The 13,955-nt window shown below is 40.3% G+C and overlaps 1 protein-coding gene across 1 annotated transcript; it reads right to left on the reverse strand.

The window, feature by feature from the left end:
- Window positions 1-3,112: 3,112 nt before the first annotated feature.
- opn4xb (opsin 4xb) lies at window positions 3,113-12,776 on the reverse strand. Its single transcript, XM_046386336.1, has 9 exons — window positions 11,635-12,776; window positions 9,536-9,669; window positions 9,200-9,403; window positions 8,718-8,889; window positions 8,255-8,416; window positions 6,644-6,751; window positions 6,356-6,518; window positions 5,167-5,313; window positions 3,113-4,952 (listed from the first exon to the last, which is right to left on the reverse strand). The coding sequence occupies exons 1-9, from the start codon at window positions 11,799-11,801 to the stop codon at window positions 4,545-4,547; spliced, it is 1,665 nt and encodes a 554-aa protein (XP_046242292.1). The 5' UTR covers window positions 11,802-12,776; the 3' UTR covers window positions 3,113-4,544.
- Window positions 12,777-13,955: the final 1,179 nt, after the last annotated feature.

Genomic DNA, 13,955 nt, shown 5'->3' on the forward strand with positions numbered 1-13,955 from the left:
TAAATTAATAAATCTTGAGGAAAACATTTTGCTTTCTGATTTTGAATGGTGGTTAGAGAGTATTTTATATCATTAATGTGGTATACGGGACAAAGCTGTCGTCTGGTTTGGAGGTAAATATCATTTAAACCATGGCAGTGTGGCCAATATGAATTTCCCCTCATAATATGTTCTGTAATGACTGGACTGTTGTGTGATACTGCCTACAGTCTTCTGACTTGACAGCTTGACGTGACTCTTAATGATAGATACACCTCACCCAGATTGTATTCATTAAACACATCAGCCTCAGTGTCATGACATAGGCTTTGGTGGATAGTGAATTATGCACGAATGGTGTGCTTTATATCCCTTTTTGGCTAATATGAGACCATAAACCCAGAAGCATAAACAAGACAACGAAATGAAACACACGCACGCATGCACGCCACATTTTTAGTGCTCTGAGTAAACTTCAGTGCCTTTCCAGTGATTCACTTCTTTCCTTTCTCGAAGACGGCAGCTGGCCTGTGTTGACTACAGGAACTGAGAGGAGACAGGAAGACAGGATATAAAGAGAAAGAGATGAAGTAGAACAGATAAGATCACAGAATGATGGCAAGAAGAGAATAAAGTGATGCTAAAGAACTGATGAAGGAAGAAGTGATCGCAATTTGAACCTCAACTTAAGTTTAATCCAGTGCTGTGGGATGTGTGTGTGTGTGTGTGTGTGTACACACTTGCCACTGTTGCACATATATCAGTGACCGGGACAGAGCTCAGTGTCAGCAGGGTCTCAAGGGGAGATCAAAGCATCTGCTCCATCCATTCAGCACAGACTAAAGCATGACAAAACATCAATACTACTCCACCCCCCACTCACACACACACTCCTACACCTCCAGTGTTTCCCAATTGCTTCACCAACCCCCAAGAAACTATTTTTAATTATTTTATTTCTATGAATTACTAAATTTATTTGTCATTTCAGCGAAGAAAGTCTTTGACGCTGCTTTTTGCTGTCACTCACAGCAGCAACATCCTGTCTTACACTGTGTGAGTGTGTGTTTCACTGAGGACGGGGTCTGTCCACACACACAGAGGGAAGCAGAAGAGGGAAGGATGAAGTGAAGATAACGGTGTCGGTACAGGTTACGAACAGGGTCAGCAGTGAGCGACATAATAACATGTGGTGTCTTTGTGTCTCTTTTTGGTTGAGCTATAAAAGAAGATTCATTAAAACTGAAAAAATAACTGATTAAATGATAACCTCTGAGGTAATTTGGCCTTGTGTGCTATTAAATTATTAAAATATATTGTTTTAATGAAAACTCAAATTCTGGCACTTGCTCCTGGTGTTCTTCATTATCATCGCTGTTTTGAAACAAGGAAATATTAGGAGTAAGGGTGGCTGACCTGGCCAAAAAATATTATCATATCAATTTAACTGCAAGGACTATCCAGAATTGTAATTATTTTTTTCCTGGGGTCTGTGAATACAGAGCACGATGGGCTTGTCAGTATGATGAAAGTGGCCGCTCCCAGCAGAGTCTCCTGCCAGGTATGACTTACATGACTTACATCAGAGGCCTGTTATGCTTGTTAACTGGTTACTGTGTGCCTCCAGTTTCAGTTGGGAGCAGCCTGAGTTTCAGTGCACCTTCCCTGCATGATAATGTAATCTCTCTCTCTCTCTCTGTCTCTCTCTCTCTCTCACACACACACACACCTTCAAACATACTGTATACTCATGCACATATGTCTGTCGTTGGTGTGTATGGTCAGAAAAGCACAGATACACAATAAGAAGTTTCCTGCCTGTCAGGACGATGATGTGTGATAACATAATAATGTATGATGTTTTAGCCCATTAGCTGACTGATGTGCCCTTCAGCAAGGCACTTAACCCCCAATTTGCTCACTGGGTGTCTGATAGTGGCAGCTCAATCCTCTTGTGTGTTTCACTGCATGCAATTTACCGGGTGTTGCATGTGTGTTCAACCAAGGATGGGTAAAATGCAGAGGAAATATTCAGCGTGTGCATGTAAAAATATATATACTGCCAGTAAAGCTGATTCTTATTCTTCTTCTTACAGGGTCAGATTAAGTTGTCAGCATATTTGACAGATGCATCTTAAACCAGAATCATACTGTATTTACAATATTCCTTAAATACTGTTAATGTGACATTCTGTTCTTATCTTTCTCTTTAATTTCTAAAATAACTCATCCAAGAAAGAAAGATAGAAAGAAAGATTCTGCACCAACTTCTACATTAGGTCAACTCACAGCAAAATAATATGATTCACTACATCCCTCTAGTGGCTATTTATTGTAATGTCATTTGAAATAACCGTAGGAAGTACATGAAACAACATTAAACAGTATCTTGAATAAAAGCTGTATCATAAAAATCAGTTTGGCATGAACATCACGTCACACAATTGTCCTAATACATGAAAATATAGTAAAAAAAAAAAACAACAAAAAAAAACTTTCTTGTGCATAAATAAAAATGAATATGATCAGTTTGTGAGGTGTTTGTTTTAATTGCTGGCAAAAGGGGCCCGTTGACTGATAATGTTAACAATGCTAAATTGTTGATGTGAGTGTGAGTGCAGGTCATTTCTTACAGCTTTTTTACTAATTAAACGCTTCACACCATCATTTTGTTAAACTCACATTCTATGCCCATTTTCACCAGTAGATGGCAGAGATGGCTTTGTTGTGTTGGCTTAGCTCAGGATGAAGGTCGAGTAGCCAATAGGAAAGCAAGTATTCATCCAACACTCTTGCTTGTGCTGTTTTAGGGTGGTATAACGTACTATATATAAGGGCCATATATATAGTTTGTAGTTCAGATTAATTATTGGAGCCAATTATGTTTAATCATTATATTTGCAAGCTTACTTATGTCAAACAGGGCCTTACCTTACAACTGTAATGCCCCCAATGTGAGATGTTATAGATTCAAATGTTCTATACTGTAGCTGTAGTGTTAACAGGTGATGTGAGTCTGGTGTCATAATGCCAGTTATCCAAGATGGCCATCGTTAGTTGTTGTGAAACAAAACTATAACCTTGTGTTCTCATTTAAGATTGATAGAAATGTGCCAAAAGGTGGATTCACAATGTTTAATCAGCCCCATGTAACAACAGACGTGCAAGTATCAAATGTTAAAACACAGATGATACAGACATTACACCAAATGTAGTTCACAAGTCAGGGTGCCACACTGGCAAAATAGTTACTGTTCTACTTGCATTAATTGCCACTGTGTGCTGCAAATTAGTCTTACTGGAAGGATTACAATAATTAGGAATAATTAACCAGTTAAGAACCAGAGGAGCTCGTTTAACTGGAGGGATTCTGTTGTATGTCTGAAAAGAAAGGATGGGTTTGTAAAAGTGCAATAAACTGACAATCCATAAAAAACCCCCACAGCCTTCAGTAAACATCTTTGGTCATATGTGCATATAAACCTACTTTACTGGTGTGAACTTCCTGTAATGGGTTTTTGAAGCACACACTATGTGTAATGTAATATTCACAAGCAACAAAACAGTAAAAATAATATAAGATTTTTTTCTATGTATAGGAATAGTTTAAGGGAACAGTGGAACATTTGTCACAAAGCATAATGTCAACATAATGAACAGAACATATTAAAAATCACCACAAAAAAAAGTCCCTGCCACTGAAAGGCTGGAGGGGTCCATACTGCCTAAAGGAACTACTACCACAATGTACATACATACAATCAACTACATAGTATACACATACATGCATATATACAACGTATGTATGCATGTACGTGTATATTTTCTACACTCTGAGAACAAACTCACAAACTTTCAGCTTCAGCTTTGTTGACTTTTCCTCATGAAAAAATTGTTGCTTTTTGGGATTATTTTTGAACTTTTTCTCATTACGATGGATACATCAACATTTTTCTGTCGATTTTCTGTCAATCATGTAATATTTTTACACATACAAAAGGCAGAACAACAATAACCCTAAATAAACTGATCTAATTTCACGTTTAAATCTCCCCTCTACAGTCCCCAGTCCAAATGAACTAAAAATATTTCAGCTTAAAACTTTTTCTGGACTTTAATTTGAAGAGCTAAAGTAAGAATCCGGTCTGTCAAACTTGCGCCCTAAGCTCATGAAAATATGTTGTTATATTTGTCATTTTTGAGGGATCTAACAAAAATATGTTTCAACCCCTGCTGCCCCCTCAGGGCATCCTTGTTCCTGCAAAGTCTGACAAACACACTGCATACCAAAACCAGGTCATATTGTTTCATTTGCCACACCGACCGCTCTTTGGCACTCCAGCTGCAGAAGCAACAGAGTGACTTAACTTTAATTTACAGGAGTCATGGAGCTCAAAGATATTAATTTGAGTAGATGAATGCATATCCAAAACCAGTCCGAGTCTGTAGATAGGGTATGTTGTGCTCTGTGGCCTGATTTTTTAATAAATAATATTAAATAATTCTTATAAATATTGAGGGGAAAAGAATACATTGGTGATTATTGTCCAGTAAAGTCCAACTGGTCAGGAGAGAAGCTCCACTGCCTCAAAGACTTCAGATGAGAAGTTTAGGCTGACAAAAACGTTGTCCTCCATCGCCTCAACGCTCTCCTCTGAGCAGACACGGTCGTAGTTGAAGAGGCCGCTTTCAGACGTGGGACTGATGACGATTATGCGTGGGACACCCTGAGGTGACCTGGGATCAGTGGATGGGATTTTTCCAAAATTCAGGGAATGGAAAGAGTCGCTTCTGTGGCTGCTCAGTTTATCACTGATGCTGCCTTTCTCCTCCTCTGCACCTGAAATCTCATTGGTCAGACTCTGGCTGCGTTTCCTGGTAAGAACTAGTAGGGGAAGAGTGGCGATGGTGAGAGAGCTGGAAACCAGTTCATGCTCACAAGTGTGTGATGACTCATTCATGGTAGATGGATGCTGACGATATAAAAAAAAAACAAAATAAACAACAAAAAAAAAACAACACAAACACACAAAAACAAAATCATTTACAAAATATGAATATATGAAAACATGCTGGAAAATAAAATTAGCCTGATCCAAACACCTCTAAGCACACATGGAGGGAGGGAAAAGACTAGGAGTTTCATCCATAATGATTTCACACTTTTTTCACACTGTGTTTTCTCACCTTCATGGCTTTGCGGGTCTCGGTGGTGTCGTGCTCTAATCGTTTCTTACAGGACCTGCCCCTGTAAGACTGACCGTAAGATGACATGCTCCTGAAGGAATCAGCCGACTTCCTGCCCAAAGACTCCATCTCTACATCCCTTAATACCTGCACAACAGAACAGAACTAATGTGACGTAAACTGAACAAAACTGAAAAAGTTTCATTCGGTTCAGCTCAGACCAGCATATAATTTATCTTATATTGAAAATTTTAACATGAACAAGTTCCTCTGAAAGTATGTCTTAAATTTGTCAAGAAACTAAAGAACCAGAATGAAAAAAAATAAGTTTTGACAGCTGCATAAGATGATGTTCAAGATTTGGAAGGTTCACATTTGCTGCAATGCTGCTGGACATGTCTCAAAGAAAGATAAGATAAGATAATCCTTAAAATAAGATAATCCTTTATTAGTCCTATAACTGGGAAATTACAATAGAGGAAGGGAGAAAGCACAGCTCCCTGTGGAGCTCCTACATCATCGGGTGACTACACTACATTGACAAAAGTATTGGGATGCAGCTGTTTATCAGGGGTTGGACTCGGTTGCTTATTTCCAGTGTGGCATGACTGTGCCCCAGTGCACAAAGCAAAGCTCCATAAAGGCATGCAGACAGGCTGGATGAGTTTGACGTGGAAGAACTTGACTGGCCCACACAGAGCCCTGACCTCAACCCCATCCAACACCTGTAGGATGAACTGGAACGGAGATTGTGAGCCAGGCCTTTTGGTTCAATGCCAGTGTCTGACCTCACGAATGCTGAATGCCTGAATGGGCAAAAATTCCCACAGAAACACTCCAAAATCTTGTGGAAAATCTTCCCAGAAGAGTGAGAGCTGCTATAGCTGCAAAGCTGTTAGAGTGCAATGTCATTAAAGTCCCTGTTGGTGTAACGGTCAGGTGTCCCAGTACTTCTGTCTATATAGTATACACGGAAATAAAGATTAGATATATATTGTTCATTGATAAAGAAGACAGATAACATCTCAGAACATAGAGAACAAGTATGCAGCCTTCTTCACAGATTGTTGTGAAGAGAGTGTAAAATCTCCCATATTCAGACTCAAAGGGGCTGCACAGAATTCTTGTTTTTATAGAGTGACAAAATACAGGTAAAAAGTACAGGTAAAGTATGCAGGGAAAAAAATACCATGTCAGTACAAGGTGAAATAAAGTGAGTCCTCGATGCTGTGGACTGTCTGCTAATGATGGAGTCCCTGAAGGAGGACTCGCTGATGGAGGAGGAGATGCATTCCTTTCGAGGAGTGGGTGACAGGAAGCGAAGGCAGGGAAACTTTTCTGCCAGAGTCATCCTAATGAATCACACAACAACGGGGAGAGACAGGGTCAGAATCATATGATGAACTATGACTTGGAACACAAGAAGATAGAGCACGACGGCAACACAAAACCTGCAAAGACAGTGAAGGTAATTTACCTGTATTTGTTGTGTATGATGGCATAGATGAAAGGATTGTAGATGGTGGAGGCTTTTGCTATGATTGCAGGGACAGCCTTGGAGTATGGTGACAAAATGTTGGCATGCCTGAACGGGACAGAAAAACAGAAAAAAAACCTTCTTCATGTCCATCTTGTAATCTTTTGTTTGAGCGTGACAACAGGCCTTCAAAAGTTCCCTTTATCTCTTCATATATTTTGTAACATAATGAAGGGGGCATACTGGGTCAGGGATTAGCCAAAATGTGCCAGCTGCCACAGATGGTTGGTTAAATCCATCTGATCGTGTGTGTGTGTGTGTGCAAGGCTACCTTTCCCCTGTGAATAAGCAGGGAAAAGATGTGATTTCACAGTTATGTAACTACACCCTACCCTACTGTATGTCCCAGAAGAGACATGTGGTTTAGTGAATGGTGTGATAGGTTGGATAAGCAGAGGACATATGAGCAACTTCACCGTCTGTTGTCTGCCACTCATCCAGGGGTACTTGGCCTCTAGCTGACACAAGATTATATAATGACACATTAAACGCCATTTTGGGGAAAAGTTTTATCCAAAATTGCCAGCACATCCATCCATCCCTCCATCCACCCTCTAATTCAGAGTGTCTGTATATCTGCTGAACGTGGGTCGCCTCAGTGAAGTGAATCATTGGGTGTTTTAAAGCAGCAGGCTGTTAGAAACGTGATTTGATTTAGCCCTGATGTAATGCAGTACAATGCAGTGCGAGATGACACCGTCTGCATACTGTATTTGTGTTACGGTAAAGTTTGTGACTGTTTAAGCTACATCAGGCCGAGGAAAAACCAAACTACACATGTATCCCCTCAACGGCTCTGTTGAGTTTCTCCATGTAAAATTTACTGGAAAGCACATTTGGCGTGTGATGATGTGGAGCACACTGCTGAAGCGAGAGGCAAAACATCAACAGTGTGACCTCAAAGTTACACAAGGTTCCAAGTAAAAGAAGAATACCTCCCCTTCTCCTTGTTTGTGTGTTGGGGATCTAAGACGTGTAAACATCGTGATTGTGGTAATTGTAAATAAGTGTGTGGTTTGATTTTTGGTCGGTTTCTAAATTCATTTTGGTCATTTTGGCCGGTTGTCGATGCTGATACCAAATTATGCACATATTTTTTCATTCCGCCTCACTGCAGAGAACATCAAGTCTCTCATGTAGTGGAATCAACACATTATTATGTCTGCTACTATCAGATGCAGACATGCGATGTTTTTCCAGGTGTCCAAATGTTTGTCCAAATGTTTGTGTTGCGTGGAGGTGACTAAAAGCGTCATATTATCAGCCTCTAATATCACCAGGAATGTTCATTTTAAAGCTTTTATCGTCCGATACCGATGACATGCAGATATTATCACACATACCAGGTAAATAGTTTGTGATTATACAAACTTCTCACTACTGAGTGTGCAGTATTTCCTGTACATATACTGAGCTCATCCTGGTTATATTGCACAACAGTAAACGCGTGTGTTAAAATTTGTTGAGAACACTGATCACAACATAACAGGAGTCTTATTATCGATATAAAAATGTACAACAGTAGAAAATTCACAGTAGAAACAGTCTTACCCTGCCCAGGAAATCAATGTGACACAGGCATACGGTGACCAGGACAGGACATAAACCACAATGACAACGAAGGCGATCTTTGCCAGCTTCCACTCGCTCCTGATGGACTTCTGTTGGATCAGAGTGGATTTCCTCACCTGAGTACCCAGTCGTTCCACTTCCCTGTGGAAGCAGGGCAGAGTGGTCGGTTACAGAGACAGCTAAACCACAAAATGCTATGTTTTTCTGGATTTTATAAAGGATATATTTTTTTCCCAACTAATATTTCACATACACTACATAGACAAAAATATTGGAACACACCTCCTTGTTAGAGAATTCAGACATTTTGGACAATACTATACTTTTGTAATCCAGAATGACTGTTCCCCAGTGCACAAAGCAAAGTCCATAAAGACAAGCTGTCTTAGCTGTCAGGTGTCCTATTTAGTGTATTTCCACCTATGTAAGTATGAAATAGTACCTGCTCGTTTTGCGTATAGCCAGAAACATTAAGAGATAGCAGTAAAAAATGATTCCCAGTGGAATGAAGAAAACAAAACAGCACAGCATCATCGTGTAGCTCCTATTTGCCAGTGTGTGTGAAACATAATCCCACGTACAAGATGTCATCAGGCCCTCTGGGATGTAGGAGCCTAAAAGAATGAAAACGCATTAGAAATAATAAATCATAGGAAGTAAGATATCAGGTAAAACAACACTGGGTTCTGCATGCTGTTTGATCAGGCTTTCTTCTTGCTTTGATATAATGTCTGTGGGGCAGCAGATTAATATCAGAGGTGAACTGTGTAACAGCAGGTATATAACTGGAGATAAATAACAGTAATCTCTGCATCAGTTTTTCAACAGCTGGGAACCAGCAATGGTTCATTTTTTCTGCTGCTGTTTAACTCTCACATGGAGTAAACAGTATATTAATGAACTTCAGGTGTAGAGGGAACTCACTCCAGCCAACTAGAGGAGCCAGACTCCAAGCCAGAGAGTAAAGCCAGACCATGAAGATGGCCACGGTGGTCCTTCGTTTGGAGCTCCAGTGTACGGCCTGAAGAGGTTTGGTGATAACCATGTAGCGGTCGATAGAGATGGCCAGGAGGTTTATCATGGAGGCGATGCCGAATAAAGCGCCGCAGAATGCGTACATCTTACAGCCTACAAACAAATAAATGATTCAGCAGCAGCAGCAACAAAATCAAGATACAATTTCATCTTAAGTGTCTCTTTGATTTAAAGATGTTTGAGTGCTTTGATTGCATTGCATTACAAGACAACAAGGAGAATTACCCATCTCTCCAAACACCCATTCCTTGTAGAGACAGTTGATGAAGAAGATGGGGGACTGTGTGAAAGCCATGAGGAAATCACTGACTGCCAGGTTCATGATGAGGTAGTTTGGCAGTTTCCGGAGCTTCTTGTTACTACACACACGGGGAAAGGAAGGGAAGTTTTATGGTCATGTGTGAACAATGTACACAGTTTTGCTTTTTGTTTGTTCTTTGTTGGGTTTTTCTTTTTGTTTGTTTGTTGTTTTTTTTTTTAGGAGAATGTTTAGTTGTAGTAATACATTTTGTTTTGACACTTAGTTCATCTGTGCCACAGTATGACTATTAGTATACAGTCAATACATCATTAAATAATGTAAAAAAGACACAACATGAAGGAATGCTGCATATGCTGTTTTATAGCTTCATAATTTAACCAATAAATAATACGACGCTAATCTTCTTTAGGGGAAGGAATGAGGACATATACTTAACTTACATGTCTCAGTTACTTGTGTCTTGTCCAAACGCATAACTCACAGGACACAGCGGCATTAAATTGTCAGCATTAATCAGATGTGAGCTCTTTGCTGAACTGCTCAACTCTGTGTGAACCTGTGTTCATACCAGCTTTATTAAGCAGCGTATTGACCTGCTGTCTACCTCCACAGCTCTTCATCGATTAAACTCTGTTTCTGTGTCTCCTGAAAAGAAGTGCTGCTCCCTGATTTAACACAAAACAACACCAGGTTTCTTATGCCTCTGAATATGTTTGGAGGTGTGTATATACTCTGTGGGTGCTTCTGTGCACTCACTTAATTCTTAGAAAATCATCATATCGAGTGACATCCCCCTCGCTTGCTCTGTGTGTATTCATGTGCGCGAATGTGTGCGTATTTGGGTGTGAGTGTGTGTGTGTGTGTTGAGTGTGGATGAATTCTTGGAAGCCATAATATTATGTGCATATCTGACTCAGGGAACACAAATTCTCAGCACATCAACACAATAGAGAACCAATCTAATCTAACTACGGTGATGGTCAGATGGAATACAAAAGCTGCTGACAATTTCCAGAGTGCACACACGCACGCACGCGCACACACACACACACACACACGCTTACTGACCCAGTTTCTGTAACGCAGTTAATGTCAGTAGCACAATAAGAGGTCAGTGATGGTCCAAATTACACAATACATAAAACTCCCTTTGACTTCTCAAAGAAAGTTTGCAGTTTATGAGTCACCTTGCACAATGCTGCTCAATATTTAAAAATCATTTTTCTTGACGTACTTGTTGCACGCCACTCTACATAGGGAGGTGCCTTTGATTTATAGTGACAAATAAACAACTATTTAACTAAACGGTTTATGCTTATAGACAACTCATTTTTCATCATATAGATAGCTGCTGTTTTGACCTCTTCAGAGTAATTTGTGCCACCTTACCAGACACAAGTGTCACCAAAGCAAAAACACACTTTTACATTTTAAATTAGAAAAGAAACTGTATACGAATAAGCCAAATCAGTTGTGATCTTATATCTGTCATTAGCTTACACTGATACAAAAGTATATTTGTACCAAAATGGCTGCAAAAGATTCATAATATTAAAAACCTGATACTTTTTTGCATACTGTATTTCACATCTATTGTCAAGGATATGAAAAAGATTTATTCCAGTGATAAACACCCATATGTTCATTGCCCTGGAACTAAGATGATCTTTCTGCCAGGACACAACAAGGCAAAGATTATTTCACTGGTAATCACCAGCTTTTTGTAAGCCCCGTTAGAGCATCTACAGAGTAAAAGACATGACAAATACCGATCCTCACTCTGCACTGAATTAAAGAAGCAAAAAAGCAAAAATCTCTGAAGTTTGATTGAGAGGCTTCCTGCTTCCTAAATGCTTCACAAAAAGAACACAGCATTTTATTATGACTCAGACATATGTGACATCATCACATCTCTAAATCATTATAACACCTCCTCAGGACTCTGATTAAAAGAGACACCCACATTAAAAACGGAAAGAGCTTTTTGCAGTTAAATGAAACTGAAAAAGAGTCAAGCACAATAACTAAAAATCTGGAAAATAAAACCACTGATGCAACCCACCTGTAGAAGGCGAACATAACCAGCGCATTGCCGGTGATGCCCAGTGTTCCGATGACAAAGACGAACAGGGCGACAATGTAGTGAGCATGGTCGGGCACGTCAACCTTGCTGAGGAAGCTGCTCTGAGTGTGTGCTTCCTCGGGCTCCATGCTCTTAGTGGACCACATGGCTCAAACGCCTCAACAGGTTTGCCAACCTGGCAGGATGCGGCAGGTTAACGAGTTTATAATCCATATTGCTTTGCTGGTGATGGGACTCCACAGTAGTATCATTTGTGCAAGGGATGCAAGGGAGACATGCAGGATCTTCTATAGATGGTGCTACATCAAGTCAAGGTTCACTTTACTTATTGTATTTAGGAGCAGTCCTTTCCATCATTAACCATCCATTCAGTGCTATGTACCAGGTGAATGCCACAAATCCAAGTCCATATGATTACCTCTGGAGAAAAAGCAGAATCAAAAGGCGGTTGCTGGTGTTACATTATTCAGAAAATGCAATAAAATCTACAACATGAAAAAAAATTGCTCCTCTTTCTCATCTTTGTCCTGTAATGTTACATGCAGCTCACACATTAGTTATCTCCAAGTGTACTTAAAAGCAACATCCTACAGTTATTCTCCTCAGGTCAAAAACCTCAGTGCTCCACCTGCAGTCTCCAAACGTTTCCTGTTAGATACTTGGCTTATTGAGTTGATAATATTCTCTAGCATATTAGATCCCACACTCGCTGCACATTGTCACTGTCTGTCCACTCAGTGTTAGCCTGCAGCCTCTTCACCCGTCACACCAGCTGTGCACCAAGCTCTGATTCAGTGGCCTGTCTCTGATTATCTTGCCAAGTAGCAACTCCTAACCTCTCAGCTCCCTCTCGCTCACTGCCCCATGTTGCTCTGTGACGCTCTCTCAACCCTACCCCCTTTGTCATACTTCCTCTCTCTCTCTCTCCCACCCCTTCCCTTCATGTAATATGGCCCAGCCCTGAGCTCTAACCCTTTAACTACCAGATTCTTACATAACAGACATGATATTCACTAACACTACCAGAAAAAACAGCCTTTTGAACTCAGACATGCATAACACTTTAACTAAACTACTACATGAGTACACTGATGCATGTGCATCACCGATGTCTATTGATCCCTGCCAGTCTACAAGTCATTACAACAGTCATTGTCAGTGAAACTTCTTGCATGCATGCAAGCCCTCATGCTTGCTGCACAATGACAACATGCACGGACTATTTAAGATCACTTATGGGGCCAGGAAACTAATTGGTCCTCCAACTCCAACTTGCATAGCTGATTTGCCACAGCTGTGACACCATGATTGAGAATAACACACACTCCTCCAGCATTTCATACAGATTAGATTCAGGTTAGTCATGTGCACAACGGCCAGCTTTAAGAAGATTTTTGTTCCCTCTGGTGTAAAAAGAGTTCAGGACCTGTTTCCAGAAAGCAAAAGGGAGCAAGATCCAAACTGCGATGTTCAGAATGATATGTTTATGGCTGCTGGCAGGACGTGGGTCAGAAGCATGCCACATCTGCTGGTCATTGCTTTTTATGGTGCTGGACATGTTAGTAACAGGAGATGAAGGGGAAAGAGGGAGGTGAAGAATACAGAGCTTAGACAGACATGTCAACTAAGCCCCTGCAGCAAGGGATAGCCTTAATCTGCACACTGTGCATGCAAGTGGATCAGTGTTTGATCTGCCTTGAATAAGAATTTCTATGATAATCCGTGTGTATGTGCGCTCATACAAACATGCCTGGATGCATCTCTGTTCGCGTATGCATGCCTGTGTACTTGTGTCTATGTATTTGCGCACTATATGACATAGCACAAATGTACAGATATTTTCAGGGTTTGCCGTCGTTGGGGTCTGCTGCTCATGTTTACACCCAGCACAGCAGGGAAATATACGAATTTCTATTGCATTTACTTGACTGTGGCCACTTGTCATACAGTCTGTGCAACAAGCTTGAGTTAGGGAGGGATTAGTGAGAGATGAATGAAGCAAGGCATCTACTACTGCACTGTAAAAGATCAGCAGCTCTCTCAGAAGGAAGCAGGTAGTAGCTGGAAAATGCTTCAAATAAAATTACAAAATTAAATTCTGATGAATTAACATTCCAATTAGATTTACATTCTGGTTTTGTAGCTCAAAATACAGTCAACTGATTTAAAAGCAGCATATAAATACTGTATACTACACTGTATGCTACATTTAGACATTAATCAGGCATGAATTTTATTAGCTCTCACCTTTTTCTTTTTAGTTTTTAGGTGTGTGCCAACTATCTGTAGCTTCCCTTCAG

This window comes from Scatophagus argus, chromosome 4, assembly GCF_020382885.2.
Source record: "Scatophagus argus isolate fScaArg1 chromosome 4, fScaArg1.pri, whole genome shotgun sequence".
In the NCBI taxonomy this organism is placed as follows: Eukaryota; Metazoa; Chordata; class Actinopteri; family Scatophagidae; genus Scatophagus; species Scatophagus argus.

What these genes read in the sequence shown, in the direction of transcription:
- opn4xb (XM_046386336.1), bottom strand. Translation starts at nt 11,801, where the DNA reads ATGTGGTCCACTAAGAGCATGGAGCCCGAGGAAGCACACACTCAGAGC. An exon ending in GTTATGTTCGCCTTCTACAG is followed by an intron (nt 9,670 to 11,634) that starts GTGGGTTGCATC and finishes CCGTGTGTGTAG; the next exon opens with TAACAAGAAGCTCCGGAAAC. An exon ending in ATGGGTGTTTGGAGAGATGG is followed by an intron (nt 9,404 to 9,535) that starts GTAATTCTCCTT and finishes ATTTGTTTGTAG; the next exon opens with GCTGTAAGATGTACGCATTC.